Source organism: Oratosquilla oratoria, chromosome 12 (assembly GCF_046742065.1).
Source record: "Oratosquilla oratoria isolate Oo_2021 chromosome 12, ASM4674206v1, whole genome shotgun sequence".
In the NCBI taxonomy this organism is placed as follows: domain Eukaryota; kingdom Metazoa; phylum Arthropoda; class Malacostraca; order Stomatopoda; family Squillidae; genus Oratosquilla; species Oratosquilla oratoria.
In genome coordinates, this window is record NC_134788.1 from 40,668,283 (window position 1) to 40,690,440 (window position 22,158).

Here is a 22,158-nt window from a genome sequence, read left to right on the forward strand (position 1 = left end):
TGTCTCCATCTGCACCTTTTACCTTTTCTTCTCTACTTGATTCTCCTCCTCTTCCTCTCTTAATTTCTTTCCAAAACATCTTTTTATTACTTTCAAAATTTTCTGTCATACTCTTACCCCATTTCACATCTGCTCTCCTCTTTGCCTCCTTTACCTTTTGCTTTACTTTTCTTTTCTTATCTTTGTACCTCTCATATGCCTCCCTCGTCCTATTTTGTAACCAATCTGTGAAAGCTCGCTTCTTCTCTTCTACAACCTTCTTTGTTTCCTCATCCCACCATTCACTACCCTTTCTTTTATTTCCTCCCGTCCTCCTTGTTCCACACACCATCTTTTCACACTTTGTGACTCCCTCCTTGAACCATTCCCATTCCTCCTTCACTCCTAGCTCTATCCTTCACTCCCTCCCACCGAGCGGATCTGGCAACACGGCGGGGGGTGGGGGGGGTTGGCCGCTTGGGTCAGTCTCAGTCACGATCGCACTCTCGCTTCAAGTACACGTAAGGAGTGAGCACAAAGAACAAATAAAATTGTTTTGTGATTTGTGAAGACAACGTCAGCATATCATCAGACCGAAGCAACACAATCGAACGGGAATGTAAGCTACTTTTCGGTGTCCCGTATTCCAGTTTTCAAAATTTGGTCACCCTGAATTTTCTGTCAGTTTTTACTGTCAAGTCCCTGGTGTGCGGGATGAGGACCATGCACATTCCAAAAGTGAGGCCCTGGAATTTATCTTTTTCCAATTGAGGAAATTTCCTTTCTTTGATTGATATTTGGAGTGAGCAATGCTACTGATGATTTCTGTTGGGAGGCTTACATTATATTTTGTCTAAGCCATATAATTCTAGCTTGTCTAAATATACTTAAGTGCTCTGTGTGTTTTATCTATTTTGGTAATTAGAAATGCTGGTAGTTGAAAAATAAAAACCCTTGAAACCTATGCTAATTGTTTTTGTATTCTATTGTGATAATTTAATTCTCAGCTACGAGTTCTCTTTTCTCTACCGAGGATTTAATTTGACCGTTACTCGGATCCAATTTACGCCCAGACTTAAACAATCGATTAAGTTATTGTTTTGATCATGCTTAGAGTAAAAATTACATAACTTATTTGTAAAGGAATTTATAAACTTAATTCTCTGATGCTTGCGAGTCTGCCTTTGTTATTGATTAAATTATTTTTGTTAATTATTAAGGACGCTTCGAACCGCGTGTCGAAGCATCCGAATAAGTAAGCGTAGCAAAGTGGTCCCAAGTTGGTCCCCAGAATTCATAAACACACATTCTTCAAATACGTTAGCAAGACAACACCAAGGCTCCGCACCGACACTCGTTTCGAGAACGTTTTTTTTTTCTTACAGACAAACCAACAGTAGAAATTAATACTTCATTAGTTTCTGAACCCATTAAATACTTTTCCAACAATCATGTTTCTTACCTTCCAATTGTTACACTTCCTCTTGTTCACCTTTTCAGTGTCTCTTGAAGTGAAAATTCTCTTCGGAACCGGTAAGTAAATTTAGTTGTTATATAATTGATTTTTCTTGAAATATAATTAAAATTATTTCACATTTCTGCTTACTTTACATTTCATTATCAATTAAATTACCACAAACCACTGGCAGAGCTGGGTGCGTTACCTTCGGACAGGTAGTGCGTTACTAACGCAGTAACGCAAGTACCCAGCTCTGGCTATTTTATGTATTCGAATGGGGAATATTAAAGTTGTAGTTTAGTAATTATTTTATTGAGAATATTCGCAAGAAGTAAATACTTCTCCATTTGTTATTATTATTATTTTTTATAAAAAATCTAAAGGTAATTAAAATCGGTAACGCATTGATGGTAATGCACTCCCTGCCCGGCAGTATCGTGCCCAGCACTGCAAACCAGAATTGTATGGTCAATCCCAAAGAACCTGGCACGAGCATAAACTCTGCAGCTTCGTAGGCTCCTCCTCCAACTATAAACAAGGATATGATTGATTACCTTTGTCAGACTAGTTTTACTATACCACCTACTTTTAGTGTTCTCATCTTTGAACCAGGAACCAGCAATCCTCAGCATCCGAGACTTTGTAAAATTCAGGAGACAATTTATCATTTCTGATTTTAGAGGAGCCTTAAGTACCAACGCAAACTTCATAGCCAGCTGTGTTGGCACCAGTAACTACATGGAAAATATATATATATATATATATATATATATATATATGTATATTTATATATATATGTATATATATATATATATCTATATAAGTAAAAAATAAACTGACCCTTCGCGTTTGGTGGTAAATCGGTAACACCGCCAACTCCGGTGAAGAAGAAGAACTCGAAGAAGAAGAACTCGAAGAAATCGAAGAAGAAGAAGAGGAAGAACTCGAAGAAGAAGAAGAAAAAGAAGAACTCGAAGAAGAACTCGAAGAACTCGAAGAAGAGGAAGAAGAACTCGAAGAACTCGAAGTAGAACTCGAAGAAATCGAAAAACTCGAAGAAGAAGAACTCGAAGAACTCGAAAAAGAAGAACTCGAAAAAGAAGAACTCGAAGAACTCGAAGAACTCGAAAGAGAAGAACTCGAAGAAGAACTCGAAGAAGAAGAACTCGAAGAAGAGGGAGAACTCGAAGAACTCGAAGAAGAACTCGAAGAACTCGAAGAAGAACTCGAAGAACTCGAAGAAGAACTCGAAGAACTCGAAGAAGAACTCGAAGAACTCGAAAAAGAACTCGAAGAACTCGAAGGAGAACTCGAAGAACTCGAAGAAGAAATCGAAGAACTCGAAGAAGAACTCGAAGAACTCGAAGAAGAACTCGAAGAAGAACTCGAAGAACTCGAAGAAGAAGAACTCGAAGAAGAAGAACTCGAAGAAGAAGAACTCAAAGAAGAACTCGAAGAAGAAGAAGAAGAAGAACTCGAAGAAGAAGAACTCAAAGAAGAAAAAGAAGAACTCGAAGAAGAACTAGAAGAGGAAGAAGAAGAATTCGAAGAACTCAAAGAAGAAGAAGTAGAACTCGAAGAACTCGAAAAACTCGAAGAACTCGAAAAAGAAGAACTCGAAGAACTCGAAAAAGAAGAACTCTAAGAACTCGAAAAAGAAGAACTCGAACTTAAAGGAAAAAAAGAATTAAAAAAAATATAAAAAGGGTATTTTGAACGGAAATTTAACACCAGCACAAATCGCCTATATAGATGACTTGCGAGAACAGCTAGATGTTGACAAGAAATAAAAAGCAATATGATTTTGATATTTTATTTTCCAAAAAAGGGGCGTAGCCCAGGGCGCGCAGCGCCCGCGCCTAAGGCGCAGCGCCGCAGGCCAAGGCCCCCGGCGTAGCCTGGCCGGCGCAGCCGGTGGGCTTGTATTAGAATAAAAACAAATGGCCCACTGTGGACAATGGTTGACTATGGTCAAACTTCTCATTGAAAATATCTTCCTTGGTAGGAGTGTACACTTCAGTGAGATGAAAACCAGAGTTTGTTTCAATCTCAACAGGACCATCCTCATCATCTGGAGTAGCCCCTTTTACAGATAAGACCTTCTTGCAGCAGCTACCCCTATGAGGTGGACTTTAATCGCTGTGACCTGACGAGATGTATCCCTTGTTAGTTGTCTCTCCATCACAGAGAGAACCACTACCTGTATTATTTTTCTCCTGAGCTCAGCCAATAAAATTTTGTTATCCTTGGAGGGAATGAAAGTTCCAGGTGCCAAGACAGACAACTCGTCTGAGGTTAACCCCAAGCCTGTTACAACATGCTTATGCCTCGTATAGTGGCAGGTTGCAAACCTACCTCTGAACAGGAGCATCACATCTGGTTATCATTTACATATGAAGATTCATTGTCCTATGCTCCTACCCATCACAGAACCCACTAAGGTGTGAATAAGTATTGGGTTTATGACCCAACATTTCAAGGGATCAGGGAAAAATATATTTACCTGCCACCTTAGCACTACAGGGAATAGATATGAATCATGTGTAAGCCCAGCTCATTCACTCAAAGGTTGTCAGGTAGCTCATCAATTTGCCTCTGAGCTGGGAGGGGCCACCCATCCTATGTACCTATCAAGCTACTGTGGTGTCTTGCTGTAGGATTTTGCATTGAAGACCATGAGTTTGTGTATAAAATGGTAACTAAACCATAAGAAATCTATATTTTTTGTCATTCAACATTCGTTTCAAAACTAATGCAAAATGAAAACAATGTAAACAAGAATTTGTTTACTAATAGGGTGGTCAATGAATGGAATAAACTTAGTAACCATATAGTAAGCACTGAAACTATCCGTTGTTTTAAAAAACGATTAGACAACTTTATGGATGGGGATGACAGGTGGTGATGGATACGGAGCTGCCTAGTGTAGGCCTTATGGTCTCTTGCAGTCTCCTTTATTCTTATGTTCTTATGAACACATAACACATGAAAAGGGGAATTTATTTCAAATTGTTTAAAATAAACTCGTTTAAAAATTCATCACATATCAAGAAAAAATGTAAGGTTTTGTGCTGTAAGACTTGAAAATCATAGAAATTACGTAAGACTTACAAAAAAAAAAAAAAAAAAAAAATACTTGACAGGTATGATCCTAGCCTGAACAGAGGACTGAAGAGGTATATTGACGGCCCAAGGACTGCCTTTTCCAGCCCCTGCAGGGGCGCCACACAAGGTAAACACGTATGTTAGTGACCCATAACTGGGTTGAATAGCCAACAACTCGCAAGGAACTCCTCTGCCATTTGGATAGTTTTGCTTTTGTCCAGCTGTGTATCCAACACACATTCCTCACAGAAAGAAACAAATTATGGAGCTGGTTTAGGCACCAATAACCTGACTATGAGGCAGAGTACTGAACTGCTTGGTGCCAATGGAACAACTATGCCATGCCTGACATGCACTGTACCTATGCAAATCACTCGCATATATAATAGCATTTATCACATCCTGCAGATATTTAGTGTTTATTAATTAGAATATTTGTAAATTGCAGATTTTTTATAGGCATAAAGAATAGCTATCTTATTTACAGTCCCATGGAAATTAAACACTAGTCCACATTTGTGCCATTTTAATTTAGTTAACAATCATATAATGTATATAAGATAAAATAGGTTAGTAATACCCATTGTTTACTAATCTACTGTTCTGATAATCAAAGGTAGTAATGTAATAATTCCTAAACATTTTCATTTCCCCCTGCAACAGAGATTATCATATTTTTCATTGTCAGAATACTTTTTATTTATATCAGTAACCTCTTTGTTAAATTTCAAGATTTACCATTTCCCTCGACACATGACAGGTTGGGTATATTGGTTTCAATATTTCTTGGTATATTTTATCTGAAAGGGTGGGAACCTATTTGATCAATGCTCTGTTTACAATCTTATTTCCTTCAGTTTGTGCTATGTAGTCTATGGCAGCTCGAGCATTCCAAAGTACTTTATCATTATGTTAATTAGTGAAGAGCTACTTTAATGTTCACCAACAATGACCTGTGTGTGTACACATTTCCCTAAGGTGTTTGGGGTGCTGGGAGTAGATTTTAGATGTGTAAGTACTATGTTCCAGATGTTGGTTTCTTACTTTCTTGTTGCCCCAGGTCTCTTGCAGAGGACCCGTGGTTCCCAAGAAACCACCAATAGCTACCAGATTGACTTAAAACTCAATCATGGAAAAGATGTTGTCTAGATAAAATAAAGAGTAGCCCATATCAGGATGAAGTGTTCAGTGTCTTCAAAGTGGTGATTGAATTCGGGACACTATGTATCTGTGGCTAGACCTATTCTTTGTTGGTATAATAGCAAAACTGGGTGGTGGCCTGACCAGTCATGATAATGTGATTCTTGTTTGTATTGGGAGGGCTCTCTTGACAAGGCTTATGCCTGGGGGGAGGGGGGTGGTAAGTAGGGAACTTGGGGGTTGGTCTCTGAGCCCCTACCCAATGATCTGAGTGTGTTTGTGTTCTTACATGGGTATGCTGCAGTGTAAGCTCTAGGTTGTTGTAGATACCTGAGTAGTACATTAATGGATCCTGGCTTATATGTAAAGCCTTTCCATTGGGGTGGTTCCAACATATTCTATTACCATTCCCAATGCTCCACAGTGCGCATACTATAGTCTTCCCACATTCACTCTCTTGACTTCAGGAAAGTATGACAGGGAGATACAGTCAAGTGCAGTTCCAAAGAACAGTCCAGCCAATAGACCATGCATACCACAGAACTATGTTTGCCTTCCTACTGATCCCATTTGGTCCTTGGTGCATGAAAGACCAAAAGTGAGGCCCAGAATTTGATGGCCCTTGTTCAGTGAAAGGGAACTGACCATTCAACTTCATAGGTGGATTTTTTTTCCCATATGTATGTGTATGTTATTATCCGTGGTTGTCTGATGAGAGGAATAGCACTGGTGATTTCTGAGACGAGGCCTCTATTTTGTCTTAGCCACTCTTCTTGTATGTTGAAGTATGCTTGGATGTTTTTAGCAGTTGTTTTATAGATGCACTGTTGGGTTATTGAGGTATATAGGATGGTGGGTTCTCTGGTGATTTGTTTAATTCTAAGATAGGGACTAAATGTGTTCTATTCCAATCTAAAGTGTTGAAATTGTGTTTTCAAGGATGGTTGAAAGTATTTGATAAGGTCTTTACTGCTTTTAAGCTTAGGTATTTTAGATGGACTTTCTAAAACTTGGTTATTTTTTTTTTTTTTCCTTCTGTATTTTCTAAATCTTTGATGGACTGAAATTGCAACATCAGTTCAACATCCTTGGCAAACTGCTCAATCATCCAATACCTACCCTTTGCAACCTACAACACTTTTTCAGAGAGACACACACACACAGACGTATGGTAAATACAATTAGGTAGATACACACATTATAAAACAAACTCTAATTCATGCCATTAAGCCTAATTATATCTTCACAATACTCCATCAAGAGACATTACTTTAACAAACATTCCAACTAAAAACAAGTCATATACTAACATTCTAAGATAATACAAATAGATTCGTTAATAATGATTTAAAATTTGTTACAAAATTAATCTTCATATAAAACAAAATATTGGTAAAATACATAATAGCTACTTCTCTTCAAATTTATGACTATATACATGTCCCACCTGGAATACCACATAATACTTAACTTTCTATACACTCACATGCCTTGTATCACCTTTTCAAACAAGTAAACAAGTACTGTATATCTATTTATTTTCCCCTCCACATGAAAATTTTGGGGTTGTCTTCATCAGCCCTCTTTTTCATCCACCCAGTGTGTCTTTGAAAATGGAAGTGACATTACATCCAATGTCATAGTACTCATAAAATGGGATATATTCTTCTTTCCATTTTGTGCCACAACTATGGAGGTACTTACCCTTTCCCAAAAATCATGTCAGGTTAATGCTATATTTTATTTAGCTGATCACAGGACCTTGCACTAATGGCAATGAAGTTACTCCAATTAAACCTTTTGCTACAAAGTTCTAGATAACACCAAAATTTCATTTAGGTGAGACCCAAAAATATAGTACATCTCAGTCTTTTAATCCAACACTCACCAACTGCCACTTGTGCAGATATTTGGGCCCAGGACATAAATACACTTCAGGAATTGGCCAAAGACTTAAAACACTAATTCTCAAAGTAGATTTAAGAGATCTAGGTGTACTTAAGACTGGAGGCAGCACAAAGACTTTCAGTAATTGGGTGAACTCAACCCTCACACTTGCATCAGTCTACAACTTATCATGATAAATTTTGTATGCATTTTTAAACTCTGTTATTCTAGTAGCCATCGTATGATTTAACTGAGAACCTTGTCCTAATGTCAATGGATTAAACAAACCTTGGATAACTTTTTACTGCATTTCATGACAAACATTTATTCTGATTGTCACAAGATTATTCTGTTCAGATCAAAGGAAACTCCTTCAGTGAAAGGAATAAGGCGTCTTGTGACAGGCCTCATCAACATTGATTTACATTGTTTAAATAACTGTGCTCTTGAGCTATATTATCACTTATCACCATTTCCTGTATATCACTTACTACATGTTCATTGAAAGAAGGCATTGTGCCACTTGAATGGAAAAGAGCAAATGTGGTGCCAATTCACAATGTGGAAACAAGGAAATACCACTGAATTACAGGCCAGTATCACTAACCAGCACAATAGTGAAATTATGTGCAAGGATTGTGAAAGATTGATGGACCAAATATCTTGAAAAGATGAACATTCTGACAGACAATCAGTCAGTTTGGCTTCAGATTTGGAAGGTCATGCATGTCGAACCTTTTCATTTTTTACTGTGATTGATGTGCTGTTAGAGAGGGGTGGGTGGACTGCATGTACCTGGACCTAAAGAAAGCATTTGATAAAGTACCACACAGTTGACTCAGGTGGAAACTGGAGCATATTGGAGGACTGAGAGGCAAACTATTAGAATGGATTAAAGACTTTTTGAAGGAAAGATACAGGAGGACAGTAGTAATGGACAAGATGTCAAGCTACAGAGCAGTAACGAGCAGAGTACCACAAGGTTTAGTGTTTGCACCAATTAATGTTTGTCTATTTTAATTATATGATGGAAGGAACATCAAGCTATGCAAACATGTTTGCAGATGATGCAAAAACCATGAGAAGAGTGAAAAATTAGGACAGTAGAATATTGCAAAAAGATCTTGACACTATTTTTGCATGGAGCCAAGAATTGGAAACGAAGTTCAATACCAAAAAAGTGCAAAATACTGGAAATGGGCGATGGTGGCAAAAGGCCATCCTTAAACTATTCCTTGGGAAGCGAACACATTACAAAAGCAGAAGAGGAGACAGAATTGGGAGTGTTGATAAAAGATAACCTCTTGCCTGACATATCAGCAGGATTGTAGGAGAGACATATGGGCTACTGCAGAAAGATTAAAGTGGCATTCCATTATATGGGTGAGGAGATGCTTTTTAAGCATCTCCTCACCCATATAATGGAATAATTCTTGAAACCCTGATACGTCCAAGACTGGAATATGCATCAGTAGTATGGTCCCTACACAGAGTGAAGGATATAAGCAAGATTGAGAAAATACAAAGAGCAGCAACCAAACTGGTCCCCAGCCTGGCAGATAAACCATACGAGGAAAGACTAAAGGTAATGGGTCTGCCAACTTTGAAAGATTCAAGAGAAAGAGGCTACATGATTAGTGTTCAAGTCACTAATGGGGATAGATTGCACTAATAGAAGAGATCTCCTGATTAAAGATGGGAGGGCTTTAAGAGGTCATGGAAGTAAATTAAGAAAGACCACATGTCCAAAGGATGTGAAGAAATAGTTTTCCATGTATATGTATATATGGAATAGCTTAGAAGGTGATGTAGCCCAAGCTCAAACATTACACGAGTTCAAATCTAAATATGATAATTGGAAATCAAAGATATAGATTAACTTGGAACTATACATGAATTTGAGTCTAGGTATGTATAACTACAAAGTAATGTTGTAACACATTCGTAAAATTCAACAAGAACCCACTGTGTTGGATAAGAAGAAATGAAATAGATGATATCCATATATTTCGATCACAGACTGTGATCCTCTTCACTGAAGAGGATCACAGTCCGTGATCGAAATATATGGATATCATATATTTCGATCACAGACTGTGATCCTCTTCACTGAAGAGGATCACAGTCTGTGATCGAAATATATGGATATCATCTATTTTATTTCTTCTTATCCAACACAGTGGGTTCTTGTTGAACTAGGTATTTATGTTAGAAAATTAGAGAATAGGAGATGGGGCCCAATGAGCATTGCTCCTTTCCTGTACTCTACAATTAGGTAAATACAGGTATCACACAAGATAAAAGTTACCAATTTTATCTTCACATTTTGACAAATTTTTACTTGGGAACACTTTCCATATTCAATTACATGAAGCATTTACCATATGATTCTATTGAGAATTACTATTGAACTGATATGCAGACTAGTATTGATTTTAAGTTAAGGAATTTCAGGAGATCATTTAGATGAAAGTATCATAACATTGAAAGTTATCAACAACACCCTGATGCAAAATTTTATAAGCAGCCAAAAATTATCTTTTGCCATAATAATATATTAGTGTGTGTAAACTATGACTTAGATTGGTTGTAGTGATAATTTTTTGCATTGGGATTTATATACATCACCCTGATGAGCAATTTTATGATCTGAAAGAGTATACTGAATCATGTAAGCCAAATTTGACTGCAACACTTACTTTAGTCTAGTTGTGGTGATATGCTGAAGGGTGTATAGAGAGTGCATTTCAGCCCTCGTAGGCAATGAGCTGAAGGGAGGGAAGTGTGTAGGGGGGCAGGATGGGTGGTAACTAGGGACAAACTAGAGATACCAGGACAAATGTGGGATGGTAGTCTCATGAAATGCCAAATATTATCATATGAATGTAGTAGCCAAGCAAGGTACCGGGTATGATTAATCCAGAAGATATATTGGAGTTAATGGGTTGGCTACATTGTGGGGATGTCACCAAGACATGAGATCAAGGAGTGCCTACAAACTAGCAATTACTCAGTTAACTGGCTTCAACTTATCAATCTGATGCTACCTCCAGCCTTCTGTGATTTTAATTATGTGGTTATTCATATATTTTACTTTTTATTTTCCATGCAGTATTCTGTTGTACTACAAACTAATTCAGCCTGAAATATTAGCTTCCTCATCCAAATCATGTTCCTCTACCTTGATTTCCATCTTTATACCTTTACCCAAGAAAATATTATTAACAGAACAATCAATACCAGACGTAGCATTGGAGCTCTGATCTTTGTTTGGTGTTTCACATTTAACTATGGGTACTTCCAAAGGTTTCGTCTGAGCCAGAGAAGTATCACAAACTGTGTCCTTATCACTTTCACTTGAATTTGTATTATTGCGAGGAGTTTTGTCCCTCGTATGAATTTTCTGATGTTTCTTTAGAGTCTGTGCACGAGTAAATGCCGAGTTACAAATGGAACATTCATAAGGTTTTTCGCCCGTGTGCTTTCGAATGTGATGTTTCAGTCCGTCGGCCCGAATAAACGACGAGTTACATATTGAACATTTGTAAGGCTTTTCGCCTGTGTGGATTTGGAGATGATGTTTGAGGCCGTCTGTCCGAGTGAACGAAGATTTACACAATGAACATTTGTAACGCTTTTCTCCGGTGTGCATCCATAGATGCCGATTTAGTTTCTCTGACCGAGAAAATGAAGATTTACAAATTGAACACTTGTAAGGCTTTTCGCCTGTGTGAATCCGAAGGTGGTTTTTTAGAGTTCCGCCGTCGGAAAACGCAGAATTACAATACGAACACTTGTAAGGCTTTTCCCCTGTATGTGTGCGAAGGTGCATTTTCAGATGCCCGGCCTGAGTAAATGCAGAATTACAATACGAACACCTATACGGCTTTTCGCCTGTGTGAATCCGAAGATGTGTTCTTTGGTCCCCTGCCCTCGAAAATCCGACATTACAAAAGGAACATTTGTACGGCTTTTCGCCAGTGTGCGTCTGAATGTGTCTCTTCAGAGTGAACCTTTTAGTAAAAGAAGAACTACAAAATGAACATTTGTAAAGTTTCTCATCTGCATGGGTCTTAAATTGCTTCATCTGTGTTTCCACCTCTCCAACTCCAGAATCACTTGATGAGCTTATATAACATTTTTCACTTGTGTGCTCCCTAAGGTGCTTCATGAGAGCACTAGAGGAGGAGAGCACTGATTTACAAATAGAACACTTGTTGGTTTCCTCTTCTGTATCAGCCATTTTATATCATAACGTATCAACAGTTTTCAGTTAAAACCCAAGGTGCTTTTACACTAAAACAGTAGCTTTATCCATTTCAAATTTCTCTCTCCTCTTCAACCTTATTTCTTCTAGGATGTGACAGCTACTTCTGAAATTGTTAACAAGACCTGTTACACCAACATTTATGAAAATACTTCCAATCCCATGATTCATAACTAATTACATGCACTGATACCCAATGAACCATCCTATCTACTGGGAAGAAAAAATGTGTTCATAAATTGTGAAGTTTTACTTTAAAGTAGAAAACACCTTTTCTACTTATAAAAACCTCAATTTCCCTTCCCCATATGGGTTACTGACTGCATAAATTTTATGCAGTCAATAGTTTAGTGACTTTGGTGATATTCCTATAGATCAGAGTTGTGAAGTATTCTTTTATGATAGAAAACCAATCACCAATAACAAAAATGCTAACCTCTCTTAACTTCTACACCAATCCTTTCCCAGATCTATGACTCCTCTTCAGTGTGATATTGTCCCCAATGATAGAAATACTGCCAATGAAATATCAAATGCCAGTAATTCCACAAGGGAAGTGGTAGTGAAGCTGCCCTGACTCTACGTGGGAGTAAGTACAAAATGAGAGGGGGTCCCTAGTCCCACCGGTTTCAACCAATTTTACAAGAGAACAGGGAACAATTGTGAGTGTAGTAGTTTCAGAGGGAACAGTTTGTTGAGTGTAGTTGAGAAGGCTTATGGGAGGGTTTTGATTGAGAGGATTAGAAAAGGAACAGAGGGAGTAATTGGTGAGGAAAAGTGTGGGTTTAGAACAGGTAGGGGTTGCGTGGGTCAGATTTTTGTGGCGAGGCAGATATGTGAGAAAGCTTTAGGAAAAGGTAAGGATGTTTTTTGGGTCTTTATGAGTTTGGAAAAGGCTTATGGCAGGGTAGACAGGAAGGCTCTTTGGAAGGTACTGCTATAGGATAGGAGAAAGTTGTTAAGAACAGTCAAGAGTTTTTACAAGAGTAGTAGAGCCTGTGGTAGAATTAGAAATGGAGAGATTGAGTAGCTTGAGGTAAAGGTGGGACTTCGCCAGGAATGTATTGTCACCTTGGCTGTTCAATTTATACATGGATGGGGTGGTGCAAGAGGTAAATGCAAGGGTAATGGGCCAGGGATTGGAGATAAAGTAAATGGAGAAAAATGGGAGATGAGCCAGTTCTTGTTTGCTGATGACACTGCTTGTAGCAGGAACAGAGGAGGGATTAAGGAAGCTAGTGATGGAGTCTGGAAGAGAGTATCAAGGGAGAATGAATGAAGGAAGAGGATAGCTTTAGATACGTGGTGCAAATGTGGCAGGAAAGGGATAGAGGAGGTAGAATGTAGATTGAAAGAAGAAAGTAAATGCTTTGGGGGATTAAAAAGTGTAATGAAAAATAGACATTTGGAAATGGATGCTAAGAGGAGATTGTGTAAAGGAGTGATTGTGCCAACAGCACTATATGGGTCAGAAACATGCAACACAAGAAGAAGAGCTTAAATATGTTTGAGGTGAAATGTTTGAGAAGTATGGTAGGGGTTACTAGGCTGGATAGAGTGAGAAACAAGGAGGTGAGGAGGAGAGCGGAGGTGGAAAAGGAGTTGGGAGATAGGGTTGATGGTTTGGACACATGGAAAGAATGAATGAAGAAATATTAGTAAAAGGGGTGTGGAAGGCATAGGTGGAGGAAGTAAACATGAGGGGGTGGCCAAAGATGAGATGGATGGATGGGGTAAAAGGGCCATTGGGAAAGAGGGGAATGTCTATTGAGGAAGGAAGGGAGAAGACAGAAGATAGGGGTGAGTGGAGAATGGTTGTGTATGGATGATGTAACCCATGGGAGTGGGTGGGAGATGGGGTGAGGTGAGGGAGCATGTATGAATATTTTGACGCAGCTCAAAGGGATTTCTCACTCATCCCCTCTTTTTCTGCATGGGGGAGCAGAGAGGGGGGGAGGTGCTGATTAAATGAAGCAGCCTTGCTTTGGATATGCTGTCTTGCTACATTGCCTCTGACCCAGGGCAGTGGGTAAGGTGCAGGAGCCAAGAAAAGAGGGAGGGAGGGGTGTATGGGAGTGGTATGTGGGGATGAAATGGGTGGGAGTGGATTTATGCCTTTGACTTTGGCAACCTCCCTTGTCCGGGGGGGGGGGGAAACTTGTTGATACATGTATGATGAATGACAGGAAATTCAGAGGCAATATTCTTGTCCTTCACCACAAGATGGTTAAAAAAAAAAAATAAATAATAATAATAATAATATATACATATATATATATATATATGTATATATATATATATATATATATATATATATATATATATATATATATATAAAATAAATAAATATATAAATAAATAAATAAAAACAAACAAATAAAATAAAATCAATCAGATGTGCTGATAATCCCCAACTATTGTGGCAAATGGGTGTACCAATAAACCCCCACACTATAGGAAACTGTGATTAAAGTATTTAAGAATAGAGAAAACCCTTCATGGTACCCTGACAATGATGTTTCTCTTAAATAAATGTCTGTAATGGGCAACTGAGCCATGAAATTACCAAATAAAGATTAAACATCAATCCTGTAAAGTACTTAGTTAATATATATAGTAAATATACTGGAAAAATAATTTAAGCAATAAATACAATACTGAGATATCCAATGTAATAAGGCAACACGCATGACTGAAACTTGGAATATAGTGCCTCCCTCTGATCTTTAATCTTCAAAATGTGGAAGTCTCATGAACCTGCCTGGTCTTTCCTGCTGGGATAATTTTGTAAAATGTAAACAAATATTCATCTCCCTATAACTCCTAAATCATTTATCAGAAATACATAACTGAGGTACTAATAGAAAATACATACCTTCAGCTAGCTTCTGATGTGGTCCTTATGATGACACAGATTTGTTGGAAACCACCAGGTATTCTTGAAGATGGGTGGTTATCAGCACTCTAGTACACTTCCCAGACCAATTTAGGGGTAATACACCTTCATTTTCCTTACTATTACAATAATAACAGTACACACTTGCTCAGGAGTCCTGGGTGTCTATGGGCGACAAACAGAGACATTAGGCAAAGTTTATAAACATGTGATCAAATATTTATGGCACACAAATTTTAAGATATAGTTCTGTCTCACCAGCTGGTCTCATCAATGGTTTGGACTGGTGTAGCCCCTGTCTCACTAGTGAGACACCCACAATTCAAGGGTTAAGAAAACCTATTCCTGATCTTTATGACCAATCAGTCGAATATTTCATTGCCCCAGGTCTCTCTTGCAAGAGACCCACAGCACCTACATAACCAGCAACAGCCACCAAACAGGTCACTCAGGGAAGAAATATCATGCTGTCTAGGGACAGTTAGTGGAGGTCAATTTTCCAATTGTACTTATTAGTGAGTATAAGTTCTAATAATATTTAGAATATTAGTGTGTCAGGAAGACAAAGGAGCGTCACTGAACAAAATAGGATTGTTCTGGATGATTGTCTTGTAGACAGGTGGAGTTGAAGTGGCAGCAAATAACCAGGATTTTTTTTTCTCCAAGATATGATGGAAAGGTCAGAAAATAGGAGTTCTGCAGTAATACTTTTTGAAGAGTCAATTGCAATTTGATAGCTTTTTAAAGAATGCTGTAGACAAAATTATGTCATCACCATGAGAGTATTGATGAGCAGTCAAGTAGAGAATAGAACCCAGTAGTATGCCATGTTACAGACATTGGAGAAGAGCAGACCATCTATGATAGACACTACTGAATGGGAAAAAATGAGGTAGGACAGAGGTTAGATACTACATGTTTAGATTGACAAACTGTCATAAATCACTTGAATCTACTAACATGAGTAACTTTGCTGGTCTTTTGAACTTTTACCCTGTACAATATTCCTAAAATTGTTACAAAATGTCCCTTACGTAGAATTAACAATGTGGCACTTTGCTGTTGCTCTTGCAAAAATATTTATTGTCCTCGCCCTTTATCTTTCCTCAGATATAATTATACATTATGCGTGATTACCACATCCTGTGGGGCATTTCGTATAGTTGGGTTGGAAATGTTAATTTAGTTCATTCACCCAAATATACTAAATTATATAGGGATTGATTAAATATGACATTCACCTAACTCTCGACAGGTTTATCCCCCTTCCCCACAACCTAAACAAACTGAATACTATATCGTCAGCTTTGTATTTCCATTTGTTTGCAACTAAATGTTCGTTATGTGGAGAGTAAGATTTCACATTTAAAAATTATCTAATTAGTCCATACTGATGGACTATAAGTCACTTTCCTTCCATACTTCCCACCTTAAAAAGAAGCCATGTTTGTTGACATCAAATGATAGAATTTGTCTTGTCCAAGATTTACCAATGACCTCCCAACATTCCGAGTTATTAATGTACAGATCGAAACACAAATAATAGCGTCTTGGACACATCTGTAACTGCATTTTTCTATATACCGTAATCATCAAGTCTCGTTTCATACAAAACATGGTTGTTCTCTCATGAAGTATAAGAAGGAGAGAGAAGAATAAGTCCGATATAGCTAATTCCAGCGAGAGATGCTGGCAATATCTTGTTCCCTGTTTCATGGTAGTTCTTCGTTTACACCAAAGTGTAATCACTTGTTCAGTCTAAATAACTTTATATTCCATAATCACTTAAGGGGACTCCAACTTGAATAAAATCGTGTAGTGTTAACAATAACAAGATCCTTAATGCATTAATTCAGACACATTTGGTGCAAATAGGGTATACTTTGGTAATACAAAGACAAGGTAAAGTTTATTACAGTGGCAGCTAACTGTGGGCAATGAAAATTGATAAATGAACGACTCTTGGTACAAACTAGATTTCTTGGTTCATGGTTTATATGCATCCTACCCAGGAGGACGTCTTTTCTACACAAATCACTATCTTGTTTCAATGTTTATATTCATCGTTAAAATTGTTCATCCATAGTTCAATCCCCTCATTAATTGCTCAATTACTGATTTATTTTTTCAATCGGAAAAATATTAGTCTTCTGGAACATTTTTTTTTATCTATTGTCATTTCTATTAGACTGGTTCAACATTCGATATTTATCTGATGCTGTCAACACTTGTTATCCAATCAATCCGTTGATCCTGGTCTGTCTCGCAGGAAACCCAAAGCTAAGAGTAGGACACTGTAGCGTGTATCTACCCTACGAAATGAACAACGCTTATAGGGTCATTTTTTCTCTCCGATCACTATACCTTTGTGGTGAATACATCTGGGTCAGTTTGTTTCTCTGGGTTGGCTTATTCTGGGTTGATACAAGCTTAAACAATGGGTGGTGACATGAATACGGAAGTGCTTTTGTGATTCTTGTTTGTCATGGAAGAGATTTCTCTGTAGGACTGATATCCGAGGGAGTTTGATATTCGATGTTGATGGCTTCTTTTGTGATCCGAGTGTGCATTTACCTACTTGTATTATACGAGTCCTATTCGAGAGTTGACACCTTGACGTGGTGGATAGGCTTGAGAATCTTAATGATTACAAAAGCTAAGTCGATAGAGAGGAAATCTCTGCAGGGTCACCCATATCGAACAGGTTTTGTATGAAAGATCAGACAAAGAGCAGCTCAAACGCAGTCGCAGGACCCACTGCTAACTGACACGTCCCCGATGGCAAAGAGGGAAATTCCACATAGATATATGGGGTACCGTCATAATGACGGCGTGGACCATTGGGCACCCTATAGATATGGGGCTTCACCGAATATAATGAATAAGGTGACACAAGAGAAATATCTCACCAGAAACCAGTTGGCAAGGTGGTGAGATTACTGCCAAACCCCCTTCATAGCCAACATGAATATGAATAGCACAATCAAAACAAAACCGGGCAATCCTGTTGGATCATCGTCTCCTAAAGGTCCAACCGCATTGCCTCGTGTGCTTACGGGCAGTGTGCCACCGAATGTGAGTAAGCACTGTCCAAGCAGATCCAAGTCTTGGGCATTAAACAACATGAAGAAAATGAAGATCTATACTTACAACGTAAGAAGTCTCTTGGAAGACTACAGACTGGAGAGTTTAATGGAAGAGCTAGACAACATCAAGTGGGACATCGTAAGACTGAGCGAAGTCCGAAGAACGGAAGAAAAGGTGATACAATTACAAGATGGTCACCTACTGTTCTACTATAGAGGTAAGGACAACGAAATATCTAGTGGAGTAGGATTCTTGATCAACTGAGAGGTTGCTGGTAACGTAGTCAAATTCAGTAGTTTATCGGACAGGGTAGCTTGGATTGTGATTAGGGTGTGTAAAAGGTACATTCTGAAAATAGTTCAGATTTATGTACCAACTTCACAGAGTTCAGACGAGGAAATTGAGTCCGTCTATGATGATTTAAGTCAAGTAATGGATCAGGAAAAAAGTAAGTACACTTTGGTAATAGGAGACTTTAATGCTAAAGTAGGGAAGAAGATGGGAGATAAGAAGTGCATTGGGAAGTTTGGAGTAGGTGAAAGAAATGACAGAGGCGAGACGTTAGTCAATTTTGCAGAGAACTACAATATGAGGATAATAAACACCTTTCAAAAGCGTGTAGGTCGTAAATGGACGTGGAGAAGTCCAAATGGAACAACAAAGAACGAAATAGACTTCATATTAGGAGATGAGAGCAAAAGCGTTAGTAATGTTACGGTGATAGATAAAGTCAACATAGGTAGTGACCATAGAATGGTAGGTTGCACAGCTAAATTCAATTTCAGAGTCGAGAGAAACAAACTAGTTTTAAAAAAGAAAATAATCCTTGCAAAAGTTAAGGATGATGAGAAGAAATTTCAGTTATAGATTAAAAATAGATTCGAAGCTCTAAGAATTAACGAGGACAGCTTGGAAGATATTAATTTGAATCAGCAGAGAAAGTACGAAGTAAAAAAAAAAAAAAAAAAAAAAAATACTCCAAAGCTACAAATGACCTAATTAAAAGAATGACCATGCAGATTAAAAGCAGGAGAGAAGAAATAGGAAGAGTAGAACTAAAGCTTATCAACAAAAAGCAGAGATTAGAGAAAAAGAGAAACATGGATGAAATAGAGGAAACTATTCGGAAAGGTAAAAATATTAAAGTGAGCGAGCGCAGACATGCTTTAGGAAAACAGCAAATGACATGTTTGAAAGATAGAAATGGAGAAATAATGAAATGTAGAGACAAAATAGTAAAAAGAGTAGAAGAATTTTACCAAGAGCTTTACTCGTCGAAGACCGTAGTTGAGTCAGTAAATTCATGTGTAGACGTTAGTAGTGTACCAGAGATGACAAAGGAAATAGAATTTGCTCTAAAACTATGAAACGAGGAAAAGCACCTGGGGAAGATGGTATATCAATAGATCTGTTGAAAGACGTAGGTTAATTGGTTCCTATGAAATTAGCTGAGTTGTACACCCAGTGCTTACGTCAAGAAAGCGTTCCGGATGCGTGGTGCAATGCTATAGTGATTTTGCTTCATAGAAAAGGAGACCAGAAGGACCTTAGTAACTATCGACCGATTAACTTGCTATCAAACGTATATAAAATATTCCCCAAGATCCTTACAAATAGACTAAGTCAAGTTTTAGATGGAAACCAACCGAGAGAACAGGCAGGCTTTAGAAGCGGATATTCGACTCTTAGACCATTTGCAGGCGATAAACCAACTAGTCGAGAAAACGACAGAATACAATATACCTCTGTGTTTAGCTTTTGTAGATTACGAGAAGGCCTTTGACTCAGTAGAACAAATAGCAATACTAAATTCGCTACGAAAACAGGGTACAAACGAACAGATCGTAAGTTTTAGAAAAGATTTATGCGAAAGGTACCACTATACTTCGACTTCGTAAAGATACAGAAAAGATCAAGATCGAGAAAGAAGTACGGCAAGGAGATACAATTTCACCCAAACTATTTACAGATTGCTTGGAAGATATTTCCACAAGGTTGAGTTGGGAAAAGTAAGGTTTGAAGATTAATGGCAAATATTTGAACCACCTAAGATTTGCGGATGACATCATTATTATTTCAGAAAGAGCAGAAGACTTGCAAGATATGCTGAGCGACCTAAACAAGGAAAGTCTCAAAGTAGGTTTAAAAATGAATAAGAATAAAACCAAAGTAATGTTCAACACGAAAGTTCAAAGCAGAGTGATTGTAATTAATGATGAGAGTCTTGAGGAAGTTGAAGAGTATAATTATTTAGGTCAAATGGTGACGAAAGATCATGATAATGAAATAAAAAGACGCATTACAATTGGTTGGAACATGTTTGGTATGATAAAATCCTGAGAGGCTCTCTACCTTTATGTTTGAAACGTAAAGTTTACAATCAATGCATTCTACCAGCAATAATCTACTTGGAAGCTGACGAGGGCGATGGAAACAAAGCTAAGGACTGCACAGAGGAGAATGGAGAGATCAATGATGGGAATAACACTGAGAGACCGAAAGAGAGCAAGTTGGGTGAGAGAGCAGACTGGAGTGAAAGATATTGTAGAGGCAGTAAAAGAGAGGAAGTGGAATTGGGCAGGTTAAGTTGGTGCGAACGACTGATGAGCGATGGAGCAAGTGTGTTACCGAATGGACGCCACGAGATAGGAAGCATGGAAGAGGGAGACCAGACAGAAGCTGGAGAGACGAGATCGAGAAGTTTGCGGGAGTGACGTGACAGAGGGTGGCGCAGTTGTGTGATTCGTGGAATGCTCTGAAGGAGGCCTTTGTTCATCAGGGGACTCAGGATGGCTGATTTGATTGATTGATTGATTATACGAGTAGGGGAGCTATGCTCGTACCTGTCTTTGTATCTCGCAACATCTAGTTCTTAAATTCTTGTATGGTGTCTGCACACACTATTGTTTCGTCCAATTTGTTCCAGACATCTACCACTCTCTGTGAATTTTTTTTTTCAGATCTCTTCTATAACTGTCCTTTCTGAGTTTCTTTTCATGTCTTTTTGTTTTTCTTTTATCCCACTTTGTTAAGTCTTCTCTGTCAAGGGCTTCCATGCCTTTCACGATTCTATATATGGCCAATAGATCGCCCCTCTCTCTTCTTTGTTCCAGGGTGGGTAGTTCCAGTTTAGACAATCTTTGTTCGTCTGTCAATTTTGAAAGTGTTGTGGCCATTTTTGTCGTTGCTCTTTGGATTCTATTTTCCTTGTATTCTTTTTTTGTACTGGGTGTCTATAGTGCCTCAGCGTACTCCTATTTTAGTCTTATAAGGGTGACTAGTATTTTTTTTTTACCATTACCTCATCCAAATAATTAAAAGCCACCTTTATTGATCTTAATAAATTGTAGATTTCTCCGACTATTTTGTTTATCTGCTTGTCTGGGGACATGTCATAGGTGATGATTACTCCTAGGTCCTTTTTGGAACTTTCTTTACTTCCTTTGTGCCGACCTTATATTGTCTTGGTAGTCTTTTTTACTTTTTTTTTCTTAATTTCATTATACTACATTTCTTAATATTGAAGTTCACTTTCCACTTTTGACTCCATTCCCAGACCTTGTGTCTCTCTGTAGCGATTCACAATCTTTTCCCGTACTTTCCCTAGTATTTTGCGTCGTCTGAATTTACCTAGTTGTATTTTGCGGGAAGGAGAGCTACGCTCGTGGTGTCCCGCTTTTGTATCTCGCAGTGTCTAGTTTGCTCTTAAACTCATGACTGGTTTTTGCGCACACTATTTTTTCGTACAGTTTGTTACAAGTGTCCATCACTCTATGTGGAGAACTGTTTTCCTTCAGATCTCTTCTGTAGCTGTTTTTTTTTTCTTTCCATGTCCTCTTGTGTTTCTCTTGTCCCAGTTTAACAAGTCCTCTCTATCGAGTATTCCTGTGCCCTTCATGATTCTGTAGATGATCAGTGTGTGTGTGTGTGTGTGTGTTTGTGTTGTATTGTATGGATGTATTGAGAGGATTAGGTGATAAGTGGTTTGGGCGTTTGAATGGTACGCATTTTTCGTTTAATTGTTGTGCTTCTGTGTGATGGGATGGATGGTTGGTTACATAGAATTGTACCTTTTTCATAGTCGGTTTTTGGCCATATGTGCGATCGCTTAGGACGCCAGCAGATAGATGGGGACGCCATGGAAAAAAAATGTACTGATTGATTTAATTTTGTCTGCAATGAGGTGACATTAGTTTGCGAACTTTGTCACTATCAACTGAAATCGATTGAGCTTATATGTGATATATATATATATATATATATATATATAATATTAGCTCTGCCAAGGATTCGAACCCTGACCTGTGCGTAAATAATCACGAGGCCAAGACGCTAGCG

At 38.1% G+C, this 22,158-nt stretch overlaps 1 protein-coding gene across 2 annotated transcripts; it reads right to left on the minus strand.

Moving 5' to 3' along the window:
* Positions 1 to 9,745: 9,745 nt before the first annotated feature.
* On the minus strand, positions 9,746 to 16,436 carry LOC143031502 (uncharacterized). 2 transcript variants are annotated; one of them, XM_076195428.1, is made up of 3 exons: positions 16,318 to 16,436; positions 14,713 to 14,898; positions 9,746 to 11,943 (listed from the first exon to the last, which is right to left on the minus strand). In XM_076195428.1, the coding sequence occupies exon 3, from the start codon at positions 11,811 to 11,813 to the stop codon at positions 10,707 to 10,709; it is 1,107 nt and encodes a 368-aa protein (XP_076051543.1). In that variant the 5' UTR covers positions 11,814 to 11,943; positions 14,713 to 14,898; positions 16,318 to 16,436; the 3' UTR covers positions 9,746 to 10,706. The 2 variants fall into 2 exon arrangements, with proteins under 2 accessions (XP_076051543.1, XP_076051542.1); XM_076195427.1 differs by lacking the exon at positions 16,318 to 16,436 and adding an exon at positions 16,163 to 16,307.
* Between the last annotated feature and the right edge of the window lie 5,722 nt (positions 16,437 to 22,158).